The sequence below is a fragment of the Accipiter gentilis genome, chromosome 6 (genome assembly GCF_929443795.1).
Source record: "Accipiter gentilis chromosome 6, bAccGen1.1, whole genome shotgun sequence".
NCBI lineage: Eukaryota > Metazoa > Chordata > Aves > Accipitriformes > Accipitridae > Astur > Astur gentilis.
Genome location: NC_064885.1, coordinates 17,196,985 through 17,217,086, shown reverse-complemented (window position 1 = coordinate 17,217,086; position 20,102 = coordinate 17,196,985). Strand labels below are relative to the sequence as shown.

The 20,102-nt window shown below is 39.9% G+C and overlaps 1 protein-coding gene across 6 annotated transcripts; it reads left to right on the top strand.

Moving 5' to 3' along the window:
• Positions 1–979: 979 nt before the first annotated feature.
• IWS1 (interacts with SUPT6H, CTD assembly factor 1) lies at positions 980–19,530 on the top strand. Of its 6 annotated transcripts, none has more exons than XM_049801925.1 (15): positions 980–1,176; positions 1,811–1,926; positions 8,047–8,761; positions 9,374–9,566; positions 9,796–9,853; positions 10,205–10,305; positions 11,054–11,204; positions 13,453–13,535; positions 13,827–13,956; positions 15,103–15,220; positions 16,019–16,133; positions 16,334–16,390; positions 16,580–16,691; positions 17,285–17,445; positions 19,123–19,227. In XM_049801925.1, exons 1-14 carry the CDS (start codon positions 1,143–1,145, stop codon positions 17,411–17,413), a joined length of 2,112 nt encoding a protein of 703 aa, XP_049657882.1. In that variant the 5' UTR covers positions 980–1,142; the 3' UTR covers positions 17,414–17,445; positions 19,123–19,227. The 6 variants fall into 6 exon arrangements, with proteins under 6 accessions (XP_049657882.1, XP_049657880.1, XP_049657879.1 ...); XM_049801926.1 differs by lacking the exons at positions 980–1,176; positions 17,285–17,445 and adding exons at positions 3,929–3,985; positions 4,074–4,128 and having other exon boundaries at positions 1,812–1,926; positions 19,123–19,530; XM_049801923.1 differs by lacking the exon at positions 17,285–17,445 and having other exon boundaries at positions 16,019–16,130; positions 19,123–19,530.
• The last annotated feature ends 572 nt before the right edge of the window (positions 19,531–20,102 follow it).

Below are 20,102 nucleotides of genomic sequence, written 5' to 3'. Positions count from 1 at the left end.
ATTCTGAAGGCTAAATCTGGAGGAACCACCCACACATGAACTAGATTGAACCGCAGCTTCAGCTAGGACAGTCAGACCTAAATTCATTGAGACAACTAGCCCTCAGTTTTCACAGCTAGCTGCGGGTCCCCTCCTCAGCCAGCAGCAACATAAAAATTGTTGACCCGCATCGTGGCATCCAGAGCCCCTGTGCGTACCTGTGCCTGAACTGTGGTTTTGCTCTGCTACCTCCTTGTAGAGATTCACATTAGTTCTTGCTAACTGGATTTGCAGGGAGCAGATAAATTCACCTGTTGCTTAAATGGTAAAATCTTTTCTATTCAAGGCAGTAGATGAAATTCTTGATCTCCCATCCTATACCAGTATAGGAAGCATTTTTACCAGATGTGCCTGTGATTGACCAGTGGAGATGTTGGGTAACCCTTGCGTAGTTCAGGGCTGCGGGTTTAAGCAGTCATGTGACATTTTCTGGGGTTTAGTCTCTCGGACATTCCCATATGGCTCATACAAAGAAACATCTTTATTAAAATAACAACAATTTCACACTTCTGTACAGCTGTTCATTTCCCATGTTGATGCAAGGGCTCAAGATAGCCTTTTTTTCCTCAAAGGCTCCTTCAGGTTCCCCAGCACTTCAGTTAGCAAGCTAAAATCAAATTATTTTCTAGAAAAAAATGCAAAGAAATGTTTAGGGGAGAGAAAAAAAAAGGTTTAAATCAGACCCCGTATGAAAGCAGCGAACAGTCTCCCGTTTCCCACCACTAACACCTGAGCTTAGTCTCTCCAAACATTAGGCTGTCAGGAACCCGTTTCAACGGCTGGGCAGGGCGCTGTAACGGCTACAGCTTCTCTCACCCGCCCGCGCGGCGCCCCCTGGCAGCAGCTCCCCCCTGAAGCCTCGCGAGAGCCTCCCCCTCCACGGGCGCGCGGGGCAAGAGGGCGGCCGTTCTTAACGCATGCGCGGGGCGGAGGGGGGTTTGCCGGCCGTTCGGAGGAGAGGCGCCATTTTGGGCCTGTGCGAGGCGGGCGGCGGCGGCGGCGCCTGGAGGCCGGCGGGCCCTAGCGGCGAGCGCTGCGCTGGGGCCTTCGCCTTGCCGCCAGGCCCCGGAGCCTCGACGGGGAGGCGTGGCCGGCGGCCCGCCATGGAGAGCGAGTACTACGGCGGGGACCAGTCAGGTACCGGCGCGGGAGCGTCCCCCGTGGGAGGGACGCCTGGGGCACTGGGCCCTGGGAGGGAGGGTGCTGGGCACGGCGGGGCCCTCAGGGATCGCCCTGCCCTGCCCTGCCCTGCCCTGTCCGCCCGGCGGCCGCTACCGGCTCCCGGGGCCCTCGGCGTTCGCCGTGGTGTCGCGTAGCGGCGGCGGAGCTGTGCCCGGAACCCCATCTCGGCGGCCGCTACGCCGAGGGTGCGCGGGGCCGGGCCGGGCCGCGCCGCCTCCGCCCCGGCGGTAGTCAGCAGCCGGCTCCGCAGGGCTCTGGGGTGACATCGGCAGGGCCGGGCCGGGTCCCCTGGCGTGATCGCAGCACAGCGGCCGCCTTATTATTAGTTCGATGTTTTGATGAGTATTATCAGTCACTGCTTGCCTGCGTGTTATAAGTAGTTTTGTGATGTCTTTGGGGGGGTGTCTGTGGTGGGTTTGTTCCAAACCTTCCCAGTAGATACTCTCCGTTTCTCTGTATTTGTGCACTGTCAGAACGAGAGTCTGATCGTAGCACTGCCCGGCTCCCTGTTCATCATCACTGTCGGTGCTCTTTTAAACACTGGGAGATGACACTGAGTTTTACTTTTCTTTTCCTAACTTCGGAGTAGATGATGGTGGAGCTACTCCAGTGCAAGACGAACGAGATTCAGGATCTGATGTTGAAGATGAAGGAAATGAGCAGCATTCTGGATCTGAGAATGGAAGTGTAGGGCACCATTCAGAGGTACTACTGGAACTTTATCTAGATAAAGATTACCCTTCTAAAAATTGATTTTATTTTATTTTTTTTTTTAAAGAGGCATTTTCTCTTAACTGAGACTTATGTGTTTATTTAGTTGTTCTTGAGGGTCCTGTCTGGCAAAACTTTACTTCCAGAAAGAAATGGGTTAGATAATCTCTTGACCAATATGTAGGATAGGGTCATTTTTATTTTTCTTCTTAATTGTTGTAATAGCATTCACTGTTCTGTACTAGAAGAAGTTGAATTTTGTTATACTCAATTGCAAGAAGATAAACTCTTTGGGTTTGAAATTCTGAGCAGTGGATTATAAGGAATTTGGAATTTTACCTCAAATTCTGCACAGTAATGTAAACCCACACATTATGGAGGCACAGATTTCTGTACCCAAGAATAAATGCACTTCCGTCTTTCCTCTTGGATGTGAGAGTTGACTGTCAAGTCTGTTTTGTGCTATGTTTTTCACCTTGTCATTCACAAAGGAGCAGGTCTCCATGTGGAGCAGGAGTAGGTTAAGGTTCCTAAACGGGATCTATTCTTCCTCTGAAGATGTTCTTGCTTCAAGAACCCTACACCATGAAAAGGGTGGTAGTGCTTTGATCCAGGGTAGTATTTGGGGGAGAGTCACTTGTGGATTGACTGTTTTGGTTGAGAAGAGATTCTGATAAATTTGAAGGTTCTGGTTAGATTTCTAGGACAGTTTTGGAGTTAATTTTGAGGATTTTTTTGTGACTTGAAATAGAATTACTTCAGGTCTTACTAGGAAGGAATAATTTTGGCCTGTGAACTCATGTCTTCTGCCAGCAAAGTTCTGGAGAACTTCTTGATACTCATAAAAACTGTAGTCAAAGCCATGTCATTCTGTTCAGCATATTTTGTTGCTTCTTTTGTAAAGATCAGGATTGACTCTGGGTTTTCAGTGGTTATACATTTTAAAACCAGCTTAAAATGCATGATGTGATATACTGTAGCAGGCTGATGTGTCAAAAGGCTCAACTCTTCCATGGTATAACTTGCAATCCTCTTGGCTTTTTCTCCACCCCTTTATTGAATTCATACTTCCCTCAGAGTTAGAAAGTAGATGAAGATTTTATATTTGTATAAAATGAAAGTTCTTCCCATGTATTTGAATTTGAGTATAAATCAGATTTGGAATTTATTTTTTTTTTAAAAGGCGTTATTTACAGTGGAAGAAATTGATTTGGTGTGAGGCAGCATCTCTTATTGTGACAATAAGGATTTCAGTGTGGGAGAAAATAAGTCTTTCAGCATGGGAGAAATAACTGTCTTTCAAAGAGATTTAGTAATTCTGCTTTAATGAAAAAAATATGATGATGAGTGCATGGAGAGTCATGTTGTTGCTACAATAATATTAAGCCTTTTCTGCTGTATATGTCATTTCTGCTGTCATTTGTTCTTACTCTTCTATACTTAGGGATTTTAATATTACTTACTGTGGCAAAGTAGTTGGAAATCTGGCCTAAAGAGCAGGTAGTTGACTATTACTTACATCTTCAGCATGTCTTTTTCAGATTTAAATAACCAGAAAGTACTAGGGCCTATTATCATTGTTAACTGATCCTCTTCATGTGCCTGCATTATTTTAAGGGCTTTGTTCTGTGATGGCTGTTGAATATTCCTCTGTAGATAAAATACTTCAGAAAGTCCATGTAAAAAAAAAAACCACCAAAAAAAGCAAAAAAACCCTAACTAAAAAAACCCCCTGAGTTAAATCACCTTTCTGTCCAATAGTAAATGTGAACCTTCAAGCCTTAATGCTTTATTTGATTCAGTTCAAATCATAAACATTTGAGTATTTTGTTTTGTTATGAGTCTTACATTCTTAGTTTTCCCTATATCAAATTCAAAATGCAACTCAAAAAAACGTTAATGTGGAACAGTTGTCTCTGAAAGGAGTAGCTTTCAGTGATCTATCATATTATTTACCCTAAATATTCTCTCATCCTCTTATTTCTTTCATCTTTAGGAATATGTGGGAGGAATGACACTCAAAGGTAATAAAACCTTTGAGACAGCCTAATCAGTTAAGTCTATTTAATTACTATTTCGTCTCTAAATTAGAACTCGGATGTTAAGAAGTAAAGTTTTAAACTTTCAAACTTTTTTTTCAGGTTCTTAACTTTAAAGAAAAGGGGAATCCTGAGGAATTACTTATGTAGGTCTCAGGTATGTGGGTTTTTCTTTTCCACAATTCTTTTCTGGCTTTCCTTCCCCCAGTCCCACTTTATCTATAAATGTTCTCCTTGATGTCCTTACCAATTCTGCTTTAGACAAATAAATTAGATAACACATAGTTTTAGTACAGTAATGAATATGAAATCACATTTACAGTGTTTGTACAAGTCAGGCTCATATGGAAATCTTTAATGACAGATTCTTTCACCAAGTCGCTGCTGTGTTCATGAACTAAGTTATGGTTTGACTGTGACTGTTAACAAACATACACAAATATCTTGCATTTCTGAAAAAAGAGAAATTTACTGATCTGCCTATGATGGTTAGGTATCCCTTAGTTTAACAATTGTCATTCATGAGATTGTACTAGATGGGTCAATTTTGTTGAACTCACTAAATTATCAAAGTACTACCTCTTAAAAGTGGCTGTATGTTGATCCAATAAACTACTTGCTAACTGAAATTTTTATGTGGAAGGATAACACTGTAAATTTGATTTTGATGTATTCCTTATTTTATACTGTACTAAAGCCTCATGTTATAGAATTCTTTCAGTTAAAAAAAAAAAAGGACATCTCAAAGTGTTTATAGATAAAGAGGAGGAAGAAAAGAAAGCAAAGGAATTAGAGAAAAATGCAGTAGCAATTACCTGAGACCTACTTGTTTTTGAGGATGTCTGATCTTTATTTTTATTAAGTATTTGGAAAAGGAAAAATAGGAGCCCCCAAAATTACATACTTGATTTCTTTGAAAACATCTTTTTAGAGACGAACTAGTAAAAAAAAAAGGGGGGGGGGAGTGGAGGGGAGACTATGCGACAGAGTTTAGTTGTCTTACTGTAAAGTTGCATGCACTTTTTATATCAAGTATATTTCAAAATGTTCACAGATTCGTTAATTGTATTCAGAAGACCTTTGCGCTGATGGCTGTGGACACGGCCTTTCTGTGCTGTGTAGGGTCTCAGCGAGTCAGCTCTGTCTCAGCTCTGCTTTAGAAGATGCTCAGTGTTAATGTGCTCAGTGTTAATGTTAATGTGCTGAGTCTGACATAGTGTGTGTCATCTCTCTGCGGGGCTTACTGACTTGACTAATATAACTGTGTGCTTTCTGGGTTAGCTCTGGTTGAGCTTTCCAGACTAGGGACTAGAAGAGATGGTGCCTGTCTGCCCAATCTGTGTATGGGCACCTGTATTTTCTAAGTGGTTTTTCTGTAGGTGATTCTATCACAGTAGAGTTCAGCTGCTGTAACCACTGGGATTCTGTGGTGCAGAGCACTGTGTATACAGTGTGAGCTAATTAGGATGCATGTCTGTTCTCCCTCCCCAAACATCTTCATTCTCAAGAGTGATTGCTGGTTTGCAGTAACAGATTAGAGATTCAATATGTTATAAAGTGCTTCAGTAATAATGCTGTGTAATTGTACTGACTTCTTACTGAGTATTTGGCATAGGAAGTTCCTTGTAATTTAGTAATGTGTTCTGAATAGGTGGATATATAACCTGCAGCCACACTTCTGACCTTAGAAATATTTAAGAATCATGGATTCTAGTTGTTTTTTAGTTTTGTTTACTTGTTCACCAAAGAATTTTTAGACTGGCAGTCTGGAAGGTGATGAGCCTAACAGTTTAAACAGGAGTATTTGTATTGTTTTCTTTGGGTTTGTTTAGCAAAACATTACTTACTATGCTGACATAAGTATCAGTACCTATTCAGCATTAGCCTTCTGAAATCAAGAGAAGACAGACAAACCCACCAAAAATTAAATGGTAGGAAAATATGGATTAAAGAATTTCTATTATTATAAGCATCAATTTCAGTGTAGACCTCTGAATTTCAGTACTTCTCAATGACCTTACCTGTAACACTGCTGTAAAATCTGTGTTTCCTGTTCTGTTTGCAGCTGCAGTTTTCTTTAATCTTAAATAATACAGTTGCAGAAAATACATCACATATACATGTTGTTACTTTATGTGGTAGATACTGGGCAGGAGAGGGCAATCCAATTAATTTTTTGGTAAGAAAAACCAGAAGTAAATAAAATCCCATAACAAGCTGAGAGCAGTTGAATGTGTGTGGTGTTCCTCAGCTGTGCATCCTCCATTCTGTAACTTCTTAATCTTCGTATTTTATTCTTTAAAATTCCAAATTCAGGTTTTGACAGAACCATGCTTCCTTTCTGTAAGGAGAAATGAGAAATGCGGAATAATACCACCAGCATGATTCAAAAGACTAGCATCGCTGTAGAGACAGGGACAAGCAGAGATAAAACTACTCCGATTATCACAACAGCTGTTTTGTAGCTAGCATTAAGTAATGTGGAAATAGTGAAGTTGTATTTGAAGTGCACGTTTTAAAATTATATAGTCCAGATTTTTTCCATTGTGCAGTAACTGTTAGTGAATCAGTAGTTTGGAAGTTACTACTTCTAAATGGGAATAAATTTGTAAGATCCAAAATCTTAAAAAGCAATGTTATTTACCACTTAGTATAATTCTGGAGGGAGTCATTCCTAAAAGCAATTAATTTTATTTAAAATTCCTTCTTAATCATACATTTTAAAGGTGAATAGTATTGCTTGTTGTAGGTGTAGGATAGATACACCTGCATTATTTTGTATGGCTCTGAATGTGGGAGTAGAATGACTACAGAAAATAAAAATACATAATAAGTCTGTCTATCCAAGGAAATTAAATTGCTGACGAAAAAGATTTGGAAGCTCCAGGACATATAGGTCTTACAGCATCTCTTAGGACAGTAAATAGTCAGTTTGCAAATATGCTAGTGGAAGGAGTCTGTAGCTGAGACAAAATCACCCCTGAGGAAAGCCTGGCTGAAGATTGGATTTGAGTATGTAGAAAAGAAGTTCTTTTACAGTATTGTTCTTTTCAGTTGAAAATGGGATTATTGTGACAGTGAATGTGAGAGGTGTACTGAGTTAATGAAATGAGTGTTCAAGAGTCTAATTTTGTTTTCTCAGGTAAATGCAATTGAGATTTATTTTTTTTTCCAAGTAGAAATTAGATGTTGTAGGAAAAATAAAACAAGATGTTGTCAGTAATATATTGGTAGGTGGCTTGTGAAAGGTTTTTCCAAAAATGGAGCGTGTGGCTCAGTATTTTTTGCTGTGGAGAAAAAGACATAAAGGATTGTGTTTTGATTCTAAAGTTTTAAGAAGATCAGTATATTTGTGCATAGGTTATCTCAGATGTCTGTATAGGCATGGGAGTTACCGGCTTAAGGCAGAGAAGTGTTGAATTTGTTCTTAGATTCTTATACATTGAAACACAAAACGGGTTAACAATAATACTTTGAAAACTGACTAAAACTTTATTGCTGTTTTTTCATAGGCTTTTGGGCTTGAGGTGTTCTTAAATAAGTTTCCTTGGCAAAGAAGGAAAGGGCACAAGCTCTCTTGAGCCTCACTTGCAAAGTAATGCATGTACAGTTTCAATAAAATATATTTCATACAAAAAACATCTGTTTGAGATCTTAAGAAAATGACAAGTGCGAGATACTGTTTCTTGCCTTATTACTGGGATTTTGGACTAAATAACTTTGAAGGTGTGTCTTTTTAAAATAAAAGCACTAAGCATTTACACTCAAGGGACTGGACGCTTCTTAGACATCTTTGAGTGTTATTAAAATTCTGTTACCATTTCCAAAATATGACTGAGCTGCAGGGTGGACAGACTCCCATTGATCTCTTAATATTATTTTTTCTTGATCTGAAGTATTTGATAGTCCTTTGATGCAAATTGTCTAATTATTTCTGTGTAGAAAGTTATTTCAGTTTGCAGTACCTTGGGTAATCAAATTGGAGGAAGGACAAGTGAAAAATTCAGAACATTTTTTGTTTACTTTTTAAGGGTTTTTTTTTGCTTAGTCGCCTGAGATTATTTTTCTTTTTCAGAATGAACATAGTGATGCAGAAGATGATGGGCAAATGGGAGAGCCTCATATGACAGACTCTGAAAATGAAGATATCCCAAGGCAAAAAGACAGTGACTCGGATAATGAGGAGCCTCGAAATCACAATGTAAGTGATTCAGACAACGAAGCAGCTCATGGAGGTAAAGACAGTGATTCTGATACGGAGGACCATCCAAATCGGCATTTAAGTGACTCTGAAAATGAAGATGCCTTAAATCATCGAGCAAGTGACTCTGAAAATGGAGAACCTCACAGGGATCACAGTAGTGATTTTGAAAATGAGGAATCACATAAGCAGCCAGCCAGCGACTCAGAGAGCGAGGAGCTCCAGAAGCAGCCAGCCAGCGACTCAGAGAGCGAGGAGCTCCAGAAGCAGCCAGCCAGCGACTCGGAGAGTGAGGAACTCCGCAAACAGCCGGCTAGCGACTCTGAGAGTGAGGATGTTTCCAGACAGAAACAAGAAATAGAGTCTGAGGATAGTGATGGGGAGGACAGGAAGGAGGAGGTGCAGAATGATTCTCATCATTCAGATAATGAACAAGTAAGGGAAGGATTTCAGGGCTCTGACAGTGAAGAGGAAGCTCCTAAGAGGCGGAAGATACCAGACAGTGATGAAGAAGAGAAGGAGGAGGAGAAGACAGTGAAGAGGAAAACAGCTATCCTTTCTGACAGTGAGGATGACAGTGAGAAAACACGTAAGGAACTATAGTGTGAAAATTAAAATGTGATGCGACAAGCAGTAATGTTAGGGTTAAATCAGTGTTTTTATGTGAAGAAAGCATCTAAGATAAATATGAAACCATAAAACAAATTTGGTTTTGGAGCACAACTGCATTTGTAGACGCTATTGTTCTATCTGCATTTCTGTGTGAATGTATATCTAATACTTTTGAGTAATAAGTAGGTCTAACAGAAGTAGAAGACTGCAGCAATGTTGCTTTATACTGGCATCTTTTGTCATGTTGGTTATTCCTGTTAGACATTTCTCTACTTCTTATAATTTCTCTAGTCTTTTTTTCCTCTGGTTTGTTTTGTTAGGTTTTGTGGGTTTTTTCATATACTGGGGGTGAGAGTCAGTTTTGAAATTACAAATTTTTATGGATAGATGTGGTGTACGGAAACTTCAGTTACTCATTTAATAAAACAGACTTTGGAATGGATGTGTTTAAGAAATGGCAGTGATTTTGTGTAGGATGCCTAGTCAGCTTTCCTCTTGTGCAAATTGAATTTGAGAGAATAGTTTTTTGAGAGTACCAGTTGTCACCTCTGTTACTAGGACATGTAGTAATGCTCCTTTCTGTTGGCAGCTGCAAAAAAAGTACGAATCCTTTCTGATGTTGAAGAATCGGATAGTGATGCTGCTTCAGAGAAATCTGTCAAAAGGAAGAAAAATATTGTATCAGATAGTGAGGAAGAAGAAGAAAGAAAAGAGAATGCTGGGAAGAAAAAAGAAGAGAAAGATCTGTTTGGCAGTGACAGTGAATCTGGAAATGAACAAGAGTAAGTGAATTCCTTCAGGGTTGCATGTAGTGAGACTGGTTGTGAATGGAGAATGGATGAATCCCAACCAGAGAATGATTATCCACCTTCATTGGTGGTGTGAAGAGAAAGGTCAGTAGTAGGTGGCGGAATGGAAGGTGGATCTCCACACAGTCGTCAGAAATTTTGCAGAAAATGCAGTTCTCACTGTTGCAGTCTAAATAGATAAATGTTACTGTTACCTTTACAGGAACCTGATTGCGGATATATTTGGAGAATCTGGTGATGAGGAGGAGGAGGAATTTACAGTAAGTGTTATTGTGGATGTCTCTTGTTCACTTGCTAGATATAATCTTCATGGGAAGGTACTGCAGAATGACTGTTCGGGTTTGAACTCATGTTCAAGGATGTGCTATATCAGGAGGGAAGCTTTTTTCTGCTGGACTCACTGAGGTAGTCTTTGCATGAAATAACATTTACAGCTCCTCTGTTGGGAGTTATTGGTGTGAAAGTCACAAGTGGAATTAGGAAGCCTTTGTTCCTCTTTCTTCTAGATCCTCTGCAGACCTATCTGAAGCATTTCGAGTATCGGTGTCAGGTGCCTGAGTAGATGCTCAATCTTAATCCATACACTGATATGCACTGTCTTTACCCATCAGGGTTTTAACCAGGAAGATTTGGAGGAAGAGAAAGGTGATGCAGACATGAAGGAGACAGCAGATGAATCGGACTCTGATGATAACATCAAAAGAGGGAAGCAGTAAGTTGATGTGTTACATGCATTTGCTATTAACAAAGGAGTAAGATTTTAGTGAAAGAGCTCCTCCAAAGACTGGCTAGACTTCCTAGTTCAGAAAGGCATCGGACTATGTTTCCATAGAAAGTGTGTTTTCATAAACTATGACAGAAGGTCCTCTCTCAGCTTGTACAGTTTAGTCACTTGGCAGTCCATAGCAGATTACCTGTGGTGCTGCTTGAGAGAACAGTGTTTCATGATTTGCATCAAAACCTGAGTGAAATTAATATCTAATCAAACAAGCATCTAACTCTGCTTTTAGCAGTTCAGTGTTGGAGTCACAGGTGTGTTTCTCTGCTGGTGTAAGGGTTAAGGTATGGCAAGACTTGCCATCAGCATGTCTTCTGTTTCCTTTCTGTCTGCTCCAGTAGCATCAGAGCAGTGTATTGCAAGTACAGGAAAGCTGAATCTTTTTCAGCTTCAGTGACAGCTTTAGCATGGTTGGAACCCTGCATATTACATGTCATTAGCTATTTCAGCAAGGTCTTGCAGACTTCTGAGGGCATTTCAGAGCCATTGAAGCCCTTTGCTAGTTTCCCAGCTTGTATGCTGAGGTTAACTAATTGACTTACAGGGACATTGAGCTGTAATGCTTGTAGACTTATTGGAGAATTTTTGAAAGGTTACGTACAGAAATAGAAAATTATTTCCTACAAAGACAGTAAGATCAACCCTCTTCTGACCATCAGGAAACTCTCTTCTTGCATTTCAGTATGGACTTCATGTCAGATTTTGACATGATGCTGCAACGAAAGAAGAGCATGAGTGGCAAGCGTAGACGAAATCGTGATGGTGGAACTTTTATTAGTGATGCAGATGACGTGGTCAGTGCTATGATTGTGAAGATGAATGAAGCTGCTGAGGTGAGTTTTCTAGGCTCCAAAGACACCTTAAAATCCACTTTCATTCTATGGGAAAATCTCGTGATCAGTAAAATAGAGAAATCTGGCTAGTACTCTGGGGGAGTAATCTGTATGCTATGGAAAGCTACCAATATCTAAATAACTGTTTAAATGTTTTGCTGTTCTGAATTAAAACATTTCTTCTGTTGAAATTTGGAGAAAATATTTATTCATTTTAAAGATTAATATTAGTTAACTTGCTAAACTTTGATCAGCTGATATCAGCTGTCCTATAAAAAGGGATGTATGTGTGTTCTGTAAACTACATGAATAAGTATATCAAACACTGAGAAAGGGACTATGTTTTAATTTCATTATACAATTACTAGCATATGTAGTACTTTGGTGTTTTTTCCTGAGACGAACCCTTTTCTAAACTGTTTGAATGACAGTACTGTGGTAAATGATGGCAGTGCAACAGAATTATGGGAAGTTCTGCCTTGACCGACTGCCTTTTTCAAGGAGTCATGCTTAATATGTTACCGTGCAAGGTACATAGGGGTCTTGCCTTTTGTCAGTGGTGGTGTTTAACCCCAGCCAGCCACTAAGCACCATGCAGCTGCTTGCTCACTCCCCCCAACCCAGTGGGACAGGGGAGAGAATTGGAGCTAAAAAAAAAAAAAAAAAGTGAAACTCATGGGTTGAGATAAAAACAGTTTAATAGGAGAGAAAATAAAAAATAATAATAATTTACAATAATAATAATATAGAAGAATTGGAATATACGAAACAAGTGATGCACAATGCAGTTGCTCACCACTCGCTGACCGATGCCCAGTTAGTTCCCGAGTAGGGATCTGCTCCCCCTGGCCAACTCCCCCCAGTTTATATACTAGGCATGATGTCACATGGTGTGGAATATCCCTTCGGCCAGTTTGGGTCAGCTGCTTCTTGTGCCCCTCCAGCCTTCTTGCTGACTGGTCATGAGAAGCTGAAAAGTCCTTGACTTTAGCCTAAACATTACTTAGCAACAACTGAAAACATCAGTGTTACCAACATTCTTCTCATACTGAACCCAAAACGTAGCACTATACTGGCTACTAGGAAGACAATTAGCTCCATCCCAGCTGAAACCAGGACAGTCAGGTATCTTCTGTTGTGGTTGTTTTTTTTCTGGAGTAGCAATAAAATTAAGGAACAGTACTGTGCAACTCATTAAAACCAATTGGGGGGGAATATACAGAACTTTAGAAGGAGAAATCTTACAAATAACAACAAAAAAAAGAATCTTCCTGAAAACAAGATAACAAGGATAATGTGTTTGGGGAGGAAGGGGAGACTGAGATAGCAATCTGGGAGACAACCGAGACATTCTTGTCAAGACCAAGAAGTCTTGGGCAAGTTGCTAGCCAAATGTTTCAAATGAAGCCTTAAAGTTTGAAATGCTTGAAGGAAGATTTGAGCTCCAGTATTGTGGTGTCTTTAGTTCTCTGGCATGTATGTGCCTGTCAAACCATCCCAGGGCATGAAGAAGAGAAGAAGGGCATTAGAAGGATCTCTTCCCTTGCAGTAAAAAAAACATTGTGCAGAAAAGAGCCTTCAGTGGATTGAGTGGAAAGGAATTGCCACAGCTGGACATAAATCTATTGACTGTAATGGGTCATTTTGACATGGGAGCCCAAGTGCTGAGCAGATAGTGACATTAAGGCCTTGGGTGATAAGTTACTTTGAAACCCAGACTTCAGTTTAGCACACAATGTGCATTTGTATGTTCTTATGTTACTTGCACCATGCTTCATTCCAAACCTCTAGGTTATCCAGTTACATTCTTAGCTGAAGTGAATATTCATTTTCTCACTTACCATTGTTTTGGTTAGCTAGTCTTCTGTTGTTCAGGTGAGATTTTACTAACAAAGTTTCTAAGTTATCTGTGCATAGCTAGCATGGAGGACTCTGCAGACCTCCAGTTTATTGCAATCAACCTAAATCACGAAGTAGAAAAAAACCCCGCAATTTTAGGGGGAATCTCCTAATGTGATGCTTTTAAGGAAAATGTTGACTAAGGTGGGGACCCTTTTTTAAGAGAAGTCATCATATAATGTGTTTTGGGGCTGTAGGAAGATGGAGCACGGTACAAAGTTACTGTAATCCTGCCAAAGTTGTGCTTCTTGTTTAATAGACTGATCTTTTTCCTGTAAATGTTGTAAAGGGTGGGAGTTGCTGATTTGTTCTTTTGATTAACTTATATTGATTCTCCAACTTCCTACAGGAGGATCGACAGCTGAATACACAAAAGAAACCAGCACTAAAGAAATTAACTTTGCTACCAACTGTAGTTATGCATCTCAAAAAGTGAGTTATCATTCTCCCAGTTAATTATCATCTTGGGGAATATTGGGAATTTGGTGGATTTCATGGAGTGACATTACTGTTGTACTGAGTATGCAGTGAAACACTTTTTTTTTTTCTTCCAAGTAAATGCTGGAGCTAGGTGGCCTCAAAACCCTAAAATTCTATGTAATTTTACCTGTTAATTTAACATGAAACAAACTCAAATGCACTGCTGTGCTGAAGGAACATCACATCTTAAGATTTTGATGTATTATATGACTTTGTGGCTTCTCTTTAATTTAAACTTTCTAGGCAGGACCTCAAAGAGACTTTCATTGATAGTGGTGTTATGTCTGCTATCAAAGAGTGGCTTTCTCCTCTTCCAGACCGAAGTCTGCCAGCACTAAAGATACGAGAGGAGCTTCTGAAGATCCTGCAAGAGGTTTGAAACTGACTTTTAACCATATTTGATTTGTGGCTTCTCCATGGTTTTACAATCATGTGCTTTAGGGAAATGTTTGGTGATAAATGTACTGCAGCTGCTACCAATAGACTGTGCAGTAAAATACACAAGGAAGCAAACTGCAAAATAGATGTGTTTGTTTAAAAATTGCGTCATTTTAATGAGTCTTATGTTGTAGACATGCTGTCTAGCTGAACAAAATTTGGCTAGGGAGCCTCAGGTGCTTAACTGTTGTTAATGAAAACTTTGCCCATGTTCACAACAAAGTGAATAGCTCTGCTAGCAGCAGGCCAGAACACATTTCTGAGAGTCTCGGGTGAACTACAGACATGAAATTTTCTACCCTCTCTCAGGAAGTTACATGCTATGGTGTTCCTAGATTCTTGATAAATCTAAACTGCTTAGTCACTTAATGTCCCTCGTTCTCAGTGGCTTATATAGTGTGACTGGTCACTTTAATTTGTCTTTGCTGCCTTCAGAAAATAAGCATGGCATAGCCTTGATAGTGAAGAAGTGAAATTTTTCTTGCAGCACCACTAGCTGGCTTTATGTAACTGAAGCTCTGGAAATACTTCTCCTTGCTAAGAATTTGCAAGAGTTCTGCCTGAATTTAGATTATTTGGCCCTGCCTGCCTGTTTCAGGTTTATATGCAAATTTTAGTGATGAGTCATTTGCTATGTATACCTGAGGTTTTTTTTCTCTCCTGTGGTCCCTTCTCTTTTCCGGCCTGTTAAAGTGTGCGGTGCACAAAAATCCCATCATACTCAGTGTACACTTTTAGCATTTGTAGCTAAGCTGATTACTTGAATGCCTTTGCCACCTAAGTTTTTATCTTTATAAAATTAATGCTTTGAAGGCAATAACTCAATTCTTGGGTAATATAAGCAAAAGAGCATTTGGAATTCTGGAAACTTACTTTGTGTATAAAACCCAAGAATGTTAAGGCAAATTTCTAGGTTTTGGTGTTTGATACTTAAACCAGTTCCTATTGGGACAATGAAAAATACTCATTTTTTTCAAGCTTATTGTGAAGGTGGGCTTTTGTCTTTTTGCAAAGTTCGATGACACCATTACTGTTCAGACATAATTTTTTGCTGTGTTCTGACTTTTCCTTTGCCCTGCAGCTGCCCAGTGTGAGCCAAGAGACTCTGAAGCACAGTGGCATTGGACGAGCTGTGATGTACCTCTACAAACACCCCAAAGAGTCAAGACCGAACAAGGATATGGCAGGGAAGCTAATCAGTATGTAAACCTCCCTTTGCCTTGCCAGTCAGTGAGATTCACTGATAATTTAATTTCTGCGTCAATCTTTGTTGCATGTTTTTTGCCATTGTCTGTAGTAGAATTAATTCTGCAACGTAGGGATCCCACTAATCTGTTTCATTGCTTTGTGTGTAGAGCTCTAAACAAACACTGTTACATTAACTTCTGCATGCACCTTTTCCTGTTTCTTTCATTCTTGTTTTAAACCAGAGGATGGTATTTATTGTGCCCAGATTCTCTCTTGGCTAGTTGTCCAGACCTCATGTATATGCTACAAAGGCAGGAAGGTGCTGCCAGAAGACTGTTTATTCCATGGACTTTAGAGAGATCTTGGGTGATGGAAAGTTTTGCTTCTTAAACAGCTGTAGTCCACGTGTAGTTTATTCCATCCTGAATGACTGCAAACTAATTATAAACTTGTTATGTTCTTTAGGAACTGCTTTGCGTATTTCTAAAATAGCATACACTGTGCTGTGCAGGAGTTCCTGACACTAAGTATTCTAAGAGCTTGGAGAGATTCTAAAAGAGCGGGCAACAGCCAGAGACTTTATGGATGAAAGCTCTTTCTTACTGTCTACAAGGATGGATTTCCGTGAAATATTAAGGACTCAGAAATAACTTGTTTGGTTGGAAGGAAGCTTAAATACTTGCCATAAACTTTGAAAGCAGAGTGGTTTGGAGATAAACTTCAGCGGCCTAGTGTTTGTTAACCAGTTTTGGTGTTTGGTTTGGTTTTGTTGTTTTGTTTTGATGATATTTTTTTTTTTTTTTTAATAGATGAATGGTCTCGACCAATCTTTGGCCTTACCTCAAACTACAAAGGCATGACAAGAGAAGAGAGGGAACAGAGAGATTTGGAACAGATGCCTCAGCGAAGGAGATTAAGCAGGTAGCAGTAGCAGGCAGAAACATGAAATCCTTCTTTCTTTCTAAGAGTCTATCAAGAAAAACAAAGTGGTGTGTAAATATAAAGGGAAATAAAAGGATAATAAGTTATGACCTCTCTTTTTTCTTTTATCACACTTGACTGTCTTTTAAAATTACTATCTTTCTTTGTGTATAGTTGCCTATAAAATTATATTTTTCTTGCAGCTCTGGTGGTCAGACTCCCCGCAGGGACCTGGAGAAAGTGTTAACTGGAGAGGAAAAGTAGGTTGGATTTTTTTAAAAAATTTTGATTAGAAAAAAGTACTTCAGTGGTACTAACAATATGCAATTTGTTTTGAGGTTTTAGAGCCAATGGTTATCCAGTGTGTTTCAGAGGTAGAACACACTATATCACTTGTACTTCTTTCTGTGTAAGATTTGTCTCTAATAGTCACATGTGTTTTTCTGCAGAGCTCTTAGACCTGGAGATCCCGGGTTCTGTGCCCGTGCAAGGGTGCCAATGCCCTCCAACAAGGATTATGTAGTCAGGCCAAAGTGGAATGTGGAGATGGAGTCCTCCAGGGTAAGCACTGCTGTGTGGGGATAGCTTAGTGACTCTGTGCCTAAGCTGTCTCTGATGAAGCCTGGGCATCTGTCACCTTACGGCTGTGGTTACTGCACAATACAGTAGCTCTTTTAAGTGCCTCTTCTAATTTGAGTAGACAGTTCTGCTATTAAGTGGGCTGTTCAAAGCTCATTAAATACTTTCACTCAGGTATCATTGCTTCTCTAACCAAAAAGAGATTTTCATGTTAACTATTCTTGAGTCTCTCTCTAGGTTGAGAATCTGATTACAGGCCTCTCATTTTAGAGCATTTTGAACTAAAGCTGCAATTCAATAAGTGTGTCACTGATACTTTTATACCTCTCCGAGTTTTTGTATCATGTTCTTCTGATAATATGACAGTTTGGGAAAACTTTGAGGTTTTGGTAAACATTAATAGCTTCAGTAGAGGCCTTTGCCTTGCTTTATTTGGTTCATCCATCTACCTTGTACAGTTTAATTTAAAAGCAGAGTAGTACATGGTAGAACACATGTAAATGGAAGAAGTAATAATTACTGTGCTTTCTGCTGTTATCTCTCCTTCTGTGCATTAATTGAGATATTGTTTCTAGCCCGGGACTATTAAGAGAGGTATTAGTCGCTTGGAAAAACACAAGAGACGGTTTGCTGAACAGAAACGACTCAGCAAAGTGCATCGGGCCATCAAGTTCAGCATTGAAGGCAACAGGATGCCCCTGTAGCCATGACACTCTGCCTTCCCCAAGTTTGAGAGGTATCCCTCAAGGGAGGTGTGAACAGTGCATGTGCTTCAGCTGTTGGCAGTTTGCACATACAGGAAAGGAGTGTTTACACCCTAATTTAAACTTGGAAAACTCTTTGTATTCTCTCATGTCTGTACTGTGACCTAAAAGGTAACTTGTACAGGAAAAAACAGGCTGTAGCGCGTAATGTCTGCCGTGATACCTGCCTCAACAGGTTCAGGGTACCCAAATGAAAGGTGTTAAATGAAAATACCTGTACTCAAAAATAGCTTTGCACCACCTGTGGTTTTGAAAGCTGTTCTGACATCATCAGGTTCTCCAGGTTACCTGAACTGACACAGAGAAATTCTTAGCCCTTAGTGTAGGGCTTCATGTCACTGTAAACCAACAACTGTGGCTGGTCCAAAGTGTAAGGTATTTTTCACACCTACTCTTTCAAGGAGGTTGAGTGATGTGAGACTTTAGGGGGTGTTGATAGGAGGCAGAGAATGAGACCTCTGCAGACCAGGGGAGAAGAATCCCCTGCTGTGAATGTGGGGTGGAGGGAAGTCAACTGATGACATACATCAATGTGGGAATTGTTTTGATAATTTCTAGTTTGCATTTCAGTTCTGTGAGCAGGGCTGTCACAACCTAATAGTGACAGGAAGAGGCTAGCACAAATGATAGATAACTGTTGAGTTTAAGCTTCATATTTATTTGTTTTGTTTTACAAAAAGATATTTTTTTAAAAATCACTGTGAAATTTCAGATATAATTTCAATGAATAGCAAACAGTTTCATGAATAAAGTTTATTTAAAATCAGTGTCAGGAGCGCCTTCCTCAGTGATGGGAACAAGAGGTTCAGTTCCTAATGGATATTTTTTTGTCAGATATTAAGTAGCATGTTGTGGATATATCTGTTTCTCCCAAACTTAAAAGGTGTGAAGTTTTCATCATTTATTGTTTCCATTGTCTAGTTAGGGGAAATTGCTTTTTGGGAAGTAATGGCTATGGATTGGAACGTCCTTGCTGTTTGTCTTCAGTGGTGTTTCTTTACAGAATCACTGTAATCTGTGCAAAATAACTGCTGTGTCATCTTAGTTTTTTCATTTGCAGTTAAAATTCAGGGGTGAAATGCAATAACTCTTCTAATAACTTGTACGGTCAGGTTAGGCATTTATTTGCTTCCCTCTGCACCCCCTTTTTCCCAATAATATCTTGCTTTATAAGTACTAAACATGACCTTTAAAATAAATTGCAGTTTGGAATTGATGTGTCAACTCAGTCTGCCTCAATTAAAGTGTATTCATATCTAAAAATCTTCCCCCCACAGGAAGCCTGTGTGTATGACACCATAGTGCAGTATATTTCTGACGCTAAACTCCAGCCAATATAGACAGAAAACTATTCCAAACTGTATATTCAGCTGGCACATGAACAACTACCATCGTTATTAATCCCTGTAATGTGAAAGCTTTACTGTGATGTTTGTGAGTGCAACTACCTCCATATATGCGATGCATAGATTGGGGGAACCATTTATCCACTTTGTGGGGAGAGAATGCGTGTGCACACACACCCCCAAGTTGGAACCACTGGCTTCATCAGCTCCCTCTTGTAGGTTTAACCTTGCATGCATCGCTTTCCTGGAACCTCTGGGACGTCTGCTTTTTTTCAGTGGTAATTATAAGTCTTATTTTTTAAGTTCCAGGGGACCTCTAAGAAAGGGGTGAGTCGACTGGACAAACAGATGCGGAAATTCACAGATATCAGGAAAAAAAGCAGATCAGCCCATGCAGTGAAAATCAGCATTGAGGGCAATAAGATGCCATTGTGACCCTTCACAGAATACCCCATGATCTCTGCTGTAAGACAATACACCCATAGACTCTTTGGAGACCTTTAAATTTTTTACCAACTTGTTTGGGTTTTTTTAGTGAATCTTTAAATTGTTGGTTCGGGTTCTGGTATAAGATGTCGTCCAAGGACTGTGAATATGGGGACTTCTTTCTCCTGATTGTATTTAAACTTGCTCTATTGTGTCCTTTGTACAGATCACGTCTTTGTTGTATTGCAACACTTTAGACAATAAAACATCTTCTGTTTTTTTCGGGGGGCTGTCTGTTGATTGCTCAAGAGAATGTATATGTGGACCACCTTGTATGTGGAAGAGCTGCTACCTTAATTTCCTGTTTATCATTGTCCATTTCCTCTTTATTCAGTGCTTTATTAATCGGTTTGTCTTGGAGATCTACATGTATTGGTTTTGATTAGAAATACTGACCATGTTCCACTCAAAGGATTTCATTTTTCATGAAAGCGTGATGTGTAAAGTTCAAGAGAAGACCAGCAGACCAACCACTGAGAATTCCAGCACCTTCCACCTAAAATGCTTGATGCAAGACAGACAGCAGAATTGCACTACTATTGATCCTCCATGCGAAGGGCAAAGCCTTCAATGGTGACTGCTACTGGAGAACAAAGGGCTGCAGCTGATGGGCTTTTCTGTGACACCTGATAGAATAGGTGATTATTTTTTAAGTAAGCCAGACTTTGGAATTGAGGTTAGGGAGACTGCTCAAGAAGATGGAATATCAGATTGCTGAGCACTTCTTTTTTGGGTGCTTTATGCAGCACTCAGATTGGCTTGGTGGAGCCATTGCTGCAGGGCTTGATATGGCTGTG

What these genes read in the sequence shown, in the direction of transcription:
- IWS1 (XM_049801922.1), top strand. Translation starts at nt 1,143, where the DNA reads ATGGAGAGCGAGTACTACGGCGGGGACCAGTCAG. An exon ending in GTGTAGGGCACCATTCAGAG is followed by an intron (nt 1,927 to 8,046) that starts GTACTACTGGAA and finishes TTTCTTTTTCAG; the next exon opens with AATGAACATAGTGATGCAGA. An exon ending in GAATCTGGAAATGAACAAGA is followed by an intron (nt 9,567 to 9,795) that starts GTAAGTGAATTC and finishes TTACCTTTACAG; the next exon opens with GAACCTGATTGCGGATATAT.